At 36.5% G+C, this 12,158-nt stretch overlaps 1 protein-coding gene across 1 annotated transcript; it reads left to right on the top strand.

Annotated features, from left to right (window-relative positions):
- Positions 1–2,160: 2,160 nt before the first annotated feature.
- LOC135744188 (E3 ubiquitin-protein ligase TRIM17-like) lies at positions 2,161–10,806 on the top strand. The gene is made up of 6 exons (XM_065262167.2): positions 2,161–2,967; positions 4,974–5,069; positions 5,148–5,381; positions 6,318–6,337; positions 6,435–6,562; positions 8,836–10,806. The coding sequence occupies exons 1-6, from the start codon at positions 2,392–2,394 to the stop codon at positions 9,393–9,395; spliced, it is 1,614 nt and encodes a 537-aa protein (XP_065118239.1). The 5' UTR covers positions 2,161–2,391; the 3' UTR covers positions 9,396–10,806.
- Positions 10,807–12,158: the final 1,352 nt, after the last annotated feature.

The raw sequence follows: 12,158 nt of genomic DNA on the forward strand, positions 1-12,158 counted from the left end.
TAAACCTTGAAGTAATCAGAAGCAACACCAATAATAACATTTAAAAATACTAAGTATACTACATGTAGGCTACATAGGTAGGCCTACATGTAGTATGATATTAATAGTAATTTTTTATGTTAATACATAACCTGGTTACGTGACATGAACACTGTAAAATTAATCGTTGTGAAGTGATGCTTAGAGATTTCTTATGAAAATATGTATATACCACAGAAACAACTAAAAGTCTACCTGAAAAGATTTAATAGACTAAAAATCGGTGAGATGACGCCATCAAGTGGATATTTAAGGAATCTCTCATGTAATTCAATGATTCTAACAAAGGGGACAGAGATTTTTAATATAATACTACAATAATTCAAAATTAATATATTTATAGACAAAGGTAATGAAGTACGTACAAGAATTCTACAAATATAATTTATTATTATGACTTATCTTTCATAATCTAACAGCCCTATACTGCAAAGTATGAATGTAACTTACTGTTTAATAAGAAAGTAAAATGTACACATTTAAATAAATAACTACATGATTTAAAGATTTAACCGATAAAATACGGAAGCCCTGAAGCGCAACGTCAAAAATAAAAACATGTCCATACATGCACACTTCACACTTTATTCTCTTGCACAACAGTAAATCATATAAAAAAACGTTGAAACACACCTTGTTTCTCCAAGTAAATGAAAATATTTTTTCCTCACTAAAACCTGCTCCATCCTGGGTCAACAACAGTCTGTGAAAACAAATGATCCAACCTGTAACACAGTGAAGTGTTGGGTTAAAAATAATTACAGCGGCTATAAATGACAACAAATGCCATATCAAGCATATGTAACCTCAATGAATAATTACATATCCACAAGATGTCATGTTGTAGTGACACCTGGGGGCCAAAGTTGGTATTGTTAGCTAGCAAGCATTTTTCCTTGTTATTGAAACCGAAAAAAAAAAATGTTTTAGAAATATTTTTTTTTTAATAGGAAAACACATATTGAAAGAGATATAATAGGGCTTCTGTAAAAAAACACTTTCCGCATAGGATAAGTTAACCTCATTCCTTGCGCAAAATTGATCACAGGTGATTGCCGTGAGATGCATGCCGGTTAGAAAAGTGTCTGAGTTACGTCCGAGGGGGCAACCTTCCTATCACTCTATACAGAAGTGACTTAAAATGCAATTCATCAACAGGCCGCTAAAATGCCCAACTTTGCAGCAGAAAATAATATGTTTACAGTCTGGTACAAAGTGTCTTTGGTCTGTATAGCTAATTTTGCCGTTCATCACAACTGTGAGGGGTGATTTTTTTATAGTTAAGGGCGTGGCCACTTGAGTGATGGTTAAACAGCCACTGCTGTAACTAGAGTCGAGCTAGGCGGGCATTGTTTCAGCAACCAGTCACCTCAGCTTCACCCAGGTCCCGCCGCTTTACCCATTTTCGGATATCTGCGAGTGATGCTCGGTGACGCGCAGCCAAGATGGCGACGGCAGGCACCAACCACCTAGTTTAAGTTTCAAAAACGATCTTCAGAAAGCTATGGGTAATGTCACGGACACTACGTCCATCTTTTTTTACAGTCTATGGTGGTGAGATGGCGACGGTACTCTCATGTTGTTACAGACTAGTGGTGTGTCGTTCATGAACGATTCGTTCATCTTGAACGAATCTTTAATATGACTCGTGACTACCGAGTTGTCTCAGAGAGTGATTCGTTCATTTTGTGTTGACTGTGCATGGGCATTGCGCAACATATGGGTTCTGAATCTGAAACAGAAATGATTAGTTCATCCAGTACTCTTTTTTCCTATTATTAAAGTGAATGGGGCTCAGGAACGGTTTGTTTACAAACATTCTTTAACATAATCTTCTTTTGTCTCCATCAGAACAAATTTATACAGGTTTGCAACAACATGAGAGTTGGTAAATGATGAGAAGGTTTTCATTTTTGGGTGAACTATCCCTTTAAAAAGTCATTTCACTCCTCCCCTCACTGCAGCCTCCTGCTCTCGTCTAAATTTCAGGCGAGGCGCATCTCAAACAAGCCTAATGTGTCATATTTTCTAAAATAATAATAATAAGAAGAAAACATATCTGGCGCCATTTTTATTTTTTAAAAGCGTGAAAGGTCTCAGCTGTTGGGTCCAGTGCTTGGCGGGAAACTAGACCGCCTCTTTTCAGTTCGCTTCGTAGACTTCAGAGGCTGCAGCCTTCAAATACCGACTCTTGCCTTAAATTCCTCCGAGGGATCCACCAACAACATGGCAAAGCGCTATCGGTTTCCGGGTCGTATGTAGGAGCAAGGAAGCATATTGAGAAACACCCTACTAGGAAACATTTTGAAGTGTTACGATACGTGTGTCGTCTTGTTAGCTTTAAACTCAGTCATGGATTCTCTGGATAAAGAGCTAATCTGTGCAGTTTGTCAGGATATATTTGAAGAACCTGTAACTTTACCGTGTGGTCACAATTACTGCGAGCGGTGTGTCCACGACCTGAAGAGATCCCTGAGAGAAACCGATGATGATGAGCGCGCGAGGACTCGCTATTACACGTGCCCTCTGTGTTTGTCTCCGTGCGACTCGAGAGTGGAGCTCAAGAAAAACACCGTGCTCAGTAACATCATTGAAAAATACCAGAGTAAGAAAGAGACGGGTATCGAGTGCAGCGTGTGTAAGGGTGAACAGAAACTGGCAGCGGAGAAAGTCTGCATTAAATGCGACGAGTATTACTGCACTGTGCACGTGATGCCTCATCTGGAGAATAACACACTGCGAGAGCACGTGCTGATCGATCCAGTGGCTAACACCAGCAGACTGTGTAAAGTACATGGGAAAGAGCTGGAGTTATTCTGTACGACTGACAGCACTGCTCTGTGTGTGTACTGCATGTTGCCATCAGAAGCCAAACATCTGCAGGGTCACAATGTGGTCAAACTCTCTGACTCCATGGATAGTTTTAAGGTTAATCTCATTTCTTATTCCCATTTTAGTAGACCATTTTAGCGCCTACGTCACGGATGCAAAACAAAGGGCGGCAGTCAGTGGGTGCTACCAAATGCGAGGATCTGGATCCTTCTTATGAGGACTTTGAAGACAAGAGTCTGTATTTGAAGGCTGCAGCCTCTAAAGTCCACGAAGCGAACTGAAATGAGACGGTCTAGCCTACGGGGAGAGTTGCGTCACTTGCTGTTCCCGCCCACTACGCCAATCAGAAGACAACAGCAGTATACTTTTAAAAATAAATATGGAGCCAAATTTTTTTTATTTTAGAAAATATGACCCAGTGATGCAGATTAAACTACCCCAAAATACACCAACCTTAGAAATATTCAAAAGTAAAACGCACATTATTACAGCAATAATATTAATTCCCATCATTACTGAAACATCATTTATAATAGTAAAAAAGTAAAAAGGACCTTTAATTTGAAAAATTTTACATTTTAACTACAGTTAACAAAGGCCACATTTGGAGGCTGCATGTGAAGGAACCTTTGAAATGGACAGCCTTCGTGGCGGCCCGGTGACGTCATTGGCCTCTTTTAATACAGCCTACGAAGGATGTAACCTCTGAATTGTGATGCACCCAATATAAATCAGCATAGACCCAGCTAACAGAGAAAAGTTTTAAGGACATTTCTTGAACGTTACTTTAAATTAAACATTACCGAACATTCAGAAATAATGTTTTATAACAGTTGTAACAAAATGCAATGTTTCTTCATCATTTACATAAGCAAAAATGTAATTAACTCTTTCCTCGCCAGCGTTTTAGCGCCAGCATTTTTCATGATTTTAACAAAAGTTTAATTCCTTCCAGAAAATGTTCTTCTTTAAATATATAAACAAACAATATATCAAATGAAAGAACAGACCCTCTGCTTTCAAAAAAAAAAAACATTTCATCCTACCTTCATTAGTTCTCTTTTTATCACCTCTCAAATATAGGTAGGTTTCTTCAAAAACACTCAATTTTGAGCAAAAAAATGCTGAGATAATTAAATTTTTGTGAAGGACTTTTGATAGAGATCAGATGCAGAGCGATCCTTAAAATATACACAGAGCTCTTTCTCTTTCATGTGATGCCCTACTTCCGGGTTGTATAAGTTAGTGGATAATAACGGTATTACGGAAAGCCGTAAATTCTCGTCATTGGCAGGGAAGCGTTTTCTCTTTATTGACGAGTTATCTCATTTTTTACCAGTTAAAAAAGTTGTTTTAAAAATTGTGTGAACATTAAAACATGACATTGTCAATGTTTGAAAATGACAGAATGTAACATTCCTCTAACGTTCAGACAACCAAGAAATGTTCTTAAAGGGGTCATATTATGATTTTTTTAAGATGTAAAATAAATCTTTGGTGTCCTCAGAGTGCATGTGTGAAGTTTTACCTTAAAATACTCCACAGATAATTTATTATAGCATGTTAAAATTGCCGCTTTGTAGGTGTGAGAAATTTTTTTGGGTGTGTCCTTTAAAATGCAAATAAGCTGATGAAATCAAAACACTGATGACAATGATGGTGGGTTGTAAAAATTTAAACTCAATTGTGCTGTCAATTATTTTTTCTCTCTCTCTTTCTCTCTGCACTAAATGGCAGTGCTGTGGTTGAATAGTGCAGATTAATGGGTGGTATTATTATAATTGCTACCTACATCACAAAACAGGCGAAATCTGAATGACGTATTTTTTCACATGCTTGCAGAAAATGGTTTACCAAAACTAGTGGTGCTGGGGACTCAATTACAGCAGTTTAACGTGGAACAAAAATCAAATTTTCATGCTATGACCACTTTAAGCAACCCAGAAATACATTAACAAATATATAAATGTGTAAGATTTTTTCGTATTTAAATCAAAATGAGAGTAACTTGAAAGTAATGACGGGTATAATCAGTTGTTTGATAGGATTTTTTTATTTAACTCTAAAGTTGATTTTTTTTTATATATAATTAATTTACACAGGAGGAGTGTCAAGTTAAACTTGACTGTATTAAAGCTAACCTGTCTAAAGTTCAAGATGGACTTTCCATACTAGACGAACAGTCATCTGCCACTAAGGTAGGTCATATAAAAGTAAAACGTCAATAGTTTTTTTTTTTTTTTTTTGAACGCTTACTTGATCTTCTTGACACACAGGAGGAGATTGAGAATCAGCAGGAAGAAAGCACAAAGGTCTTGAGCAGGATGAGGCTTTTCTTAAGTTTTGAAGAGAAAGCCTGGCAGAAGCGTTTCTCGGTGGACCTGGTACAGGAGGGCCAAAGCGTGAGACAGAAAGCAGAGAGAATGAACAGGTTGAGAAGTAGGTTACTACAGGCACATGAAACCTTGGGTCAGGCCCAAAACTTTCACGACCCTTTGATTCTACTGCAGGTGAGCAGTTTACAATGGTGTTAAATAGTTTTGTTGTGCAATGAATAAAGAGGTCATGCCAGTCATAAGGGTCAATTTTTTGACATACAAGTGTTACGAATGTCAGAGGCAGATACAAAATACTTTAATTATAGACAAGACACTAAGCAGACTTCACTACACTTAACAAAAAACTTGACAAAGACATTACAAAGATGGGAATTGACTATGAAAGAATAAAAGACTTCACACTGGAAAAGAAAAAAACTAGCACAGGAGGGCTAAATTGCATTAAATAGGGAAGCAAATAATAAGGGTGGAGAGTATGAAACAATGATTAGATAATTAATGAGAAGATGAGGGGAGGGGCCAAGACAAAGACAGGAGAGCACATGGCACACCAAAACAAACAGAGGCCATGTGCTTCCATACAAAACATGTAGCACTGTCATGATCCTCTCCAAATAAGCTAGAAAACTATGACACGGTTGACATGACCAGAAGTTGAATAAATAACCTTTTTATTGATGTATAGGACAAAGTTACATTTTTCTCAAGTTTGTCGTGTTACTGGACATACCCAATTCCAGTCGCCAATGGTCACTGTCGCTCGTGGCGCTGGAAGTTGCCAAGCTTTTTTTAAATAAATGAGATCATGTTGCTCTACTGCTAGTCGCTGGCGATCTGAACAGGGCGGGCGGTCACATACAGCAACCCAAAGCTACAAATGTCTAATTTAAATTGATGCAGTAACTCTGATAAGATTAATTGTGTTCTGCCAATCCAGCCACTTTTCAGAACTGAATTTCTAAAATAATGTATCTTTTTTCTTTTGTAATTGACCTATAAAAAAAAAAAAAACATTTTATCTTAACTCTTCTCTGCATTATTAATATGCTTGTTATAGTTATGTAAACATATGAACATTTAAATACATTTTCCTTTTTCTTTTTACAGACTTTAAAAAACACAGACTGGTAAGCTACTAACTTTGCATTTATTGTTAGTGGTTTTCACTGTTAACACTTAGTTTGTTTAGATTATTAAGTCCTGTGTTGTCATTTGTTTTGTAAGGACTGATTTATTTGATGAAAAAACTTGTGAAAATCAGATCTCAGAGACAATTGAGTGGAATCATGCAAAACCCACAGCTCTGTCAAAGATTTCCCCATTGCTCCAGTCCATCCGCAAGACATTTGCTGGTAGGCAGAGTTTTTAAGGCTGAATTTACACTGCAGATCTTGATGCCCAATTCCAATTTGTTGACTATATTCGATTTTTTTGACGGCCTGCTTACATCATCTTTTAAAGGGGTTATATTATAAGATTTTTAAAGATGTAAAAAAATCTTTGGTGTTCCCAGAGTGCGTATGTGAAGTTTAAACTCAAAATTTCCCACAGATTATTTATTATAGCATGTTAAAATTGTCACTTTGTAGATGCGAGCAAAAATGTGCTGTTTTTGGGTGTGTCCTTTAAAATGCAAATGAGCTGATGAAATGCAAACACTGATCACCATAATGGTGGTTTGTTGAAATTGAAACTCACTTGCACTTTCAATTATTTTCTCTCTCTGCACTAAATGGCAGTGACGTGGTTGGATAGTGCAGATTGACTGGGCGTTTTCACCAAACATGGACGAAGTGGCAAAAACATGCTATTAATGCATAGTTGGACGCTTTAACATTTTGAGTTTACTCGTTTCATTCGCGTTCATTCTAGACATTCACATGTAAATTCACGTCATGGGAGAGGCTTATTTATATAGTTCAAATTGATTGTTCAAACTCCTCACTCAATTTCTTTCAAACAAAATCCTTTTAATTCCTGTAAAAGTATGAAGATGTCTCGTATAGCGGTGATGATTGTCGTCAATTGTTGTTTGGTTTTTCTGCCTCAGCTCGCTTCCTGTAATCACGTCACTGCTAGAGCAAGCTCCTGATTGGTTAACGCAGCGCGAAAATCCACCAAAGTTTGGATTTTTAAACTCATCGCTCAATTTGCACGGAACAGTACCATCCGCTTTGTGCCATTCACGCTTACCGCGCTGCAGGATGCCTATTTGCATTGACTTAAAGGAATAGTCTACCCTTTTGACATATTAAACTATGTTATTACCTTAACTTAGATGAATTAATACATACCTATCTTTTTTCAAAGCGTGCACTGTACAGCGTGTCGTGAATGTGTTAGCATTTAGCCTAGACCCATTCATTCCTATGGTACCAAACAGGGAAGCCACCAAACACTTCCGTGTTTTCCCTATTTAAAGACTGTTACATGAGGAGTTATACCAGTAAGTATGGTGCCACAAAATAAAACTTTTTTTTGGTACCATAGGAATGAATGGTGCTAGGCTAAATGCTAACACATTCACAACATGCTGTACAGTGCATGCATTGAAAAAAGATAGGTATGTATTAATTTGTCTAGGTTGAGGTAATACCATAGTTCAGTGGTTCTCAAACTTTTTCCCCCTTTGTGTACGGTGCATTCCTTCGCGGCCCCCCCAAAGAAAATGTATGACAAAAACAGTTCTAAAACTTCACATTTTAATTCAACAAAACATTAAATTATACAAAGTAGTGCTGCCTTATTTTTTTAGGATTAATTTCACAGAATTCATGATAAATTAATGTATTTTATAAAATGTCATAAAACTGGGGCCCCCTGGCACCATCTCGTGGCCGCCCTGGGGGCCCGGACCCCAGTTTGAGAACCACTGGTCTACATAATTTTCCTTAAGTTTCTATCTTTTCATCAAACATTAAAAAAAGGCTACATTATCTAAGCCAGTGGTTCTCAAACTTTTTCAGTGTGCGGCCCCCTTTGTGTACGGTGCATTCCTTAGCGCCCCCCCCCCCCCAAAGAAAATTTATGACAAAAACAGTTCTAAAACTTCACATTTTAATTAAATAAAACATTAAATTATACAAAGTAGTGCTGCCTTATTTTTTTTAGGATTAATTTCACAGAATTCATGATAAATTAATGTATTTTAATTTTAAAATTTTAATGTATTTTGGGGCGCCGGACCCCAGTTTGAGAACCACTGACATAGTTCAATATGGCAAAAGGGTAGACTACTCCTTTAACACGTAAATCATTCGCATTTGCCGGCTCTTCCGCGTCTTGTGTGAACGCACCACAAGGGGCAGTATTATTGCAATTGGACTTGCTACCTACATCACAAAACAGGCAAAATCTGAATGACCTCATTTTTCACATGCTTGCAGAAAATGGTTTACCAAAACAAAGTTACTCGTTGATCTTTTTCATATTTTCTAGGTTGATAGAAGCACTGTGGAACCAATTATAGCACTTAAACATGGGAAAAAGTCAGATTTTCACACTATGACCCCATTATTTCAAGACTTATTTTACATCTTAAACTCATAATATGACCCCCTTATTTAAAATGGCTAGCATAGCAACATCCTGAAATCTTTTCTTGGTGTCTTTATTTAACTTGCAGGGGATGATATTGTGTTCAACTCTTCATCAGCACATCACAGACTCAAGTTTAACCAAGAGCGCAACACCGTGTGGCTGACAGATGATGATGGACTTTCTTCTGCCTCTTTGTCCTCTGAAGATTTTTACTGTGTGATGGGTGAAGCTTCATTCTGCCGTGGCATCCACTACTGGGAGGTTGATGTGACTTCTGTCCACTCTTGGGCTGTTGGAGTGTCATACAGATGTCAGCGGGACTGTTCTGGTCTTGGCAGGAATGATCTGTCCTGGGCTTTACACTACAGTAGGGACCGCAGGCAGTTTTGTGCCCACCACGATTGGCTTCAGTTCAGCTTCTCAGACTCTGGCCTCCCCGCACGAGTGGGTGTTTATTTGGATATGGATAGTGGTTTCCTGTCTTTCTATGATGCTGTTAGTATCAAGCACCTTTACACTTTTTATTGCGACTTTCAAGCTCCAGTGTTTCCTGCTTTCTGTCTGAGTTTGAGGAATGCAGCAGGAGCTTCACAGCAGATGAAAATAATAAACCCCATGTCAAATAAAAGACTAGGGATGCTTTGATCAGGATTTTGCAGCCAATACCGTGTACCGATGTCTTGTGGTCATGATGACCATCAATACAGTATAACTTTACAACATGTTATTGATTATTTTTTTAGATTTTGTCATTTTTCCTGCAGGTTAGTTATGTTAACAGTTACAAAGAACATTATCACCTATTATACTACTCGCTTGATACTCGATTCTTATTGGTCAATCGCACCATCTAGTGGCATCTGCCGCTTATCTTGGTAAGTGATACAGTGGGGAAAATACGTATTGAATAGTTTAAAAAAAAATTCAGTACATATATTTCCAATGAGGTTATTCACATGAAATTTTCACCAGACATCAGTATTAACTCAAAAATCCACAAATATAAAGATTCACAACATTAAAGGGATATTTCGGCCAAAATGTTTTATGAAAAGTTTGGTTCCAAAACGCAATAAATCCATTTTGACTAATTTGGGTTTTCTATACCAAGAAAGTGACCAGATGAAAACCACTATTTTCTGTTACAAACTTTCACTTAGCATCTTTAGGTTATAAAAACATAAAAAAATCAAATCAATAATTTGATTTTCAAAGATTTATTATAAAAACAGATTTTTTTCAAAATGCTATAAATCTATTGAATGAATATATAAATGTGCATTCATCTTTGTCATGTTATATTCATTTAGTTGACTAGTGTTATACACTGATAAAAAATAAACATTAATGGCATTAATCAAAACACTTACTTTGTCATATTAAGAACACTGTCATTGCTGCGGTCATTCTTGGGACGTCATCGCTGAACTTTTTTTGACAGCGATCAGCTGTAAAATGTTTTGGTCTTGCTTGATTTTCGTTGACTTGGAGTAAAATAATGGAAAGTTTTTCATAAGATCCTCTGGGGTCAATGTGTTAGAATGACAGAAGCTTGATGCTGTCGGGAGAACAAGCAACAGCCGGCATTTTTCTGTCTCTCGAGTGCCTCTCACGTAAATTATAAGATGTTGATGGCTGACGTTTCTTCCCCACCACAGAAAACCACCAAAGATTTATCAATGTCATCAAAATTATTATTTTGTTTTTGTTTGTTTGTTGATCACAAAGTAGATGAGGAAAACTAGGATTCTGTGTGTATTCAAAGTGCGCCATTGTTGTTCACAATGTGTGGAATGATGCGCTGTGATTGGTTAAGTGTTTATCACGTTTTGGGAAAAAGGGAGAAAAGATGACCAAATAACACGGCGAATATTGGATTTTGCGTAAAATGAATTTACTTTTTAATATTGAATACAATACTGGGCCGGGTTTCCCAAAAGCATCGTAAGGCTAAGTAGATCGTAAAAACGATCGTACGAATCATCTTAGAATTACGGGCCATTTCCCAAAAGCGTCGTAACTTAAGTAGCACTTGAAAATCATCGTAGATCTACGAGTGCTCAAGTGCATCATAAGACAACAGAGTTACAAGGTCACCTGCAGGACAACCAGCAAATTGCACTCCTGCAATGATGATAATGTAATGTTTTAAATGTATATTTATTTATTGGGTTCTTCTTTGTTTATTTTATATTAAATATATAATATCATATATTAAAAATTCAAATGGGAAATCAAATTTAAACGACTAAACAAATTAATAAAGAAGGAAAACGTATTTTGTACAAATTGGTAAAAGTTTTTTGTATTTTTGTAAAAGTTGGTAGCAAATTGATAAATGGTTCCTACCGATTGCTGCTATAATTCATCTAAAAATAGTTTTGAAGGGAAATGGCATCTATTTAAAGAAACCAAATAAATATTTATGGTACAATGCAATAATCCATAATAATAAATAAACATAGATAATAAACAAAAAATAATAATAATAATAATAATCTAAACTATAATAGAAATGCCGAAGGCATTTCGCCGTGGGACGAGTCATAACTAAATACGGAAAATAATATTTCATTATGCACAAATGATTAAAACATTTAAAAAGTCATTCAACAATATTGAAAAATATTATAAAAAATATTAGTGCACATCGGCTGAAGATCATTAGCATAAACAAGCTTCTGCTACAAATTCGATTTATTCTATTGGTGACATTTCAGCACTTGACAAACGGATAGCGACTCGTAAGTAGCACTTAAAACCCAGCTGCGAGTGATCGTTTCACGTGCATCTTTGGGAAACGCACGTAAATTAACAACGAATGTTCGTTAAGTAGCTCGTAGAAAGCGCTCTTAAGTGCCAAGTTCAATCGTTATCGGGAAACCCAGCCCTGGTTTTGCCGGTAACAATTAAAAAAAAAATGCACAGATAGGAAATACAATTACTCATGGATTTCAATTGGTTCCTTGCCTTGATGACTATTTATCTTAAATGTTGCGAATTCTTTACATTTGTTGATTTCTCGAGTTAATATTGATGTCTGGTGGAAATTTCATGTGAATAATCTCATTGGAAATATGTACTGAAAAAAATGTTGATGCATTCAATACTTATTTCCCCCACTGTATTTTTATGTTACTTCAACTTAACAAATTAACTTCATGATGCATTTTTTTTACTGTGTTGTCTTGCTTTAAAATTACAAAATGCAGGGACTGATCAAGATTTTGCATAACAAAAACCTACTGTTACACATCTAGATTGTTTAACAATGTTAAATCACACCTATTCATCTCGATTATAAAAACAGTGTGATAACAGTGAATAACTATACAGCACTAAATGGAAATAGTTGGTGGTTTGCCATGTACAGAATTTCAGAGAGGTCACGTTCATTGAATCGAGTGT

The sequence above is a fragment of the Paramisgurnus dabryanus genome, chromosome 6, assembly GCF_030506205.2.
Source record: "Paramisgurnus dabryanus chromosome 6, PD_genome_1.1, whole genome shotgun sequence".
NCBI classification, from domain to species: Eukaryota; Metazoa; Chordata; class Actinopteri; order Cypriniformes; family Cobitidae; genus Paramisgurnus; species Paramisgurnus dabryanus.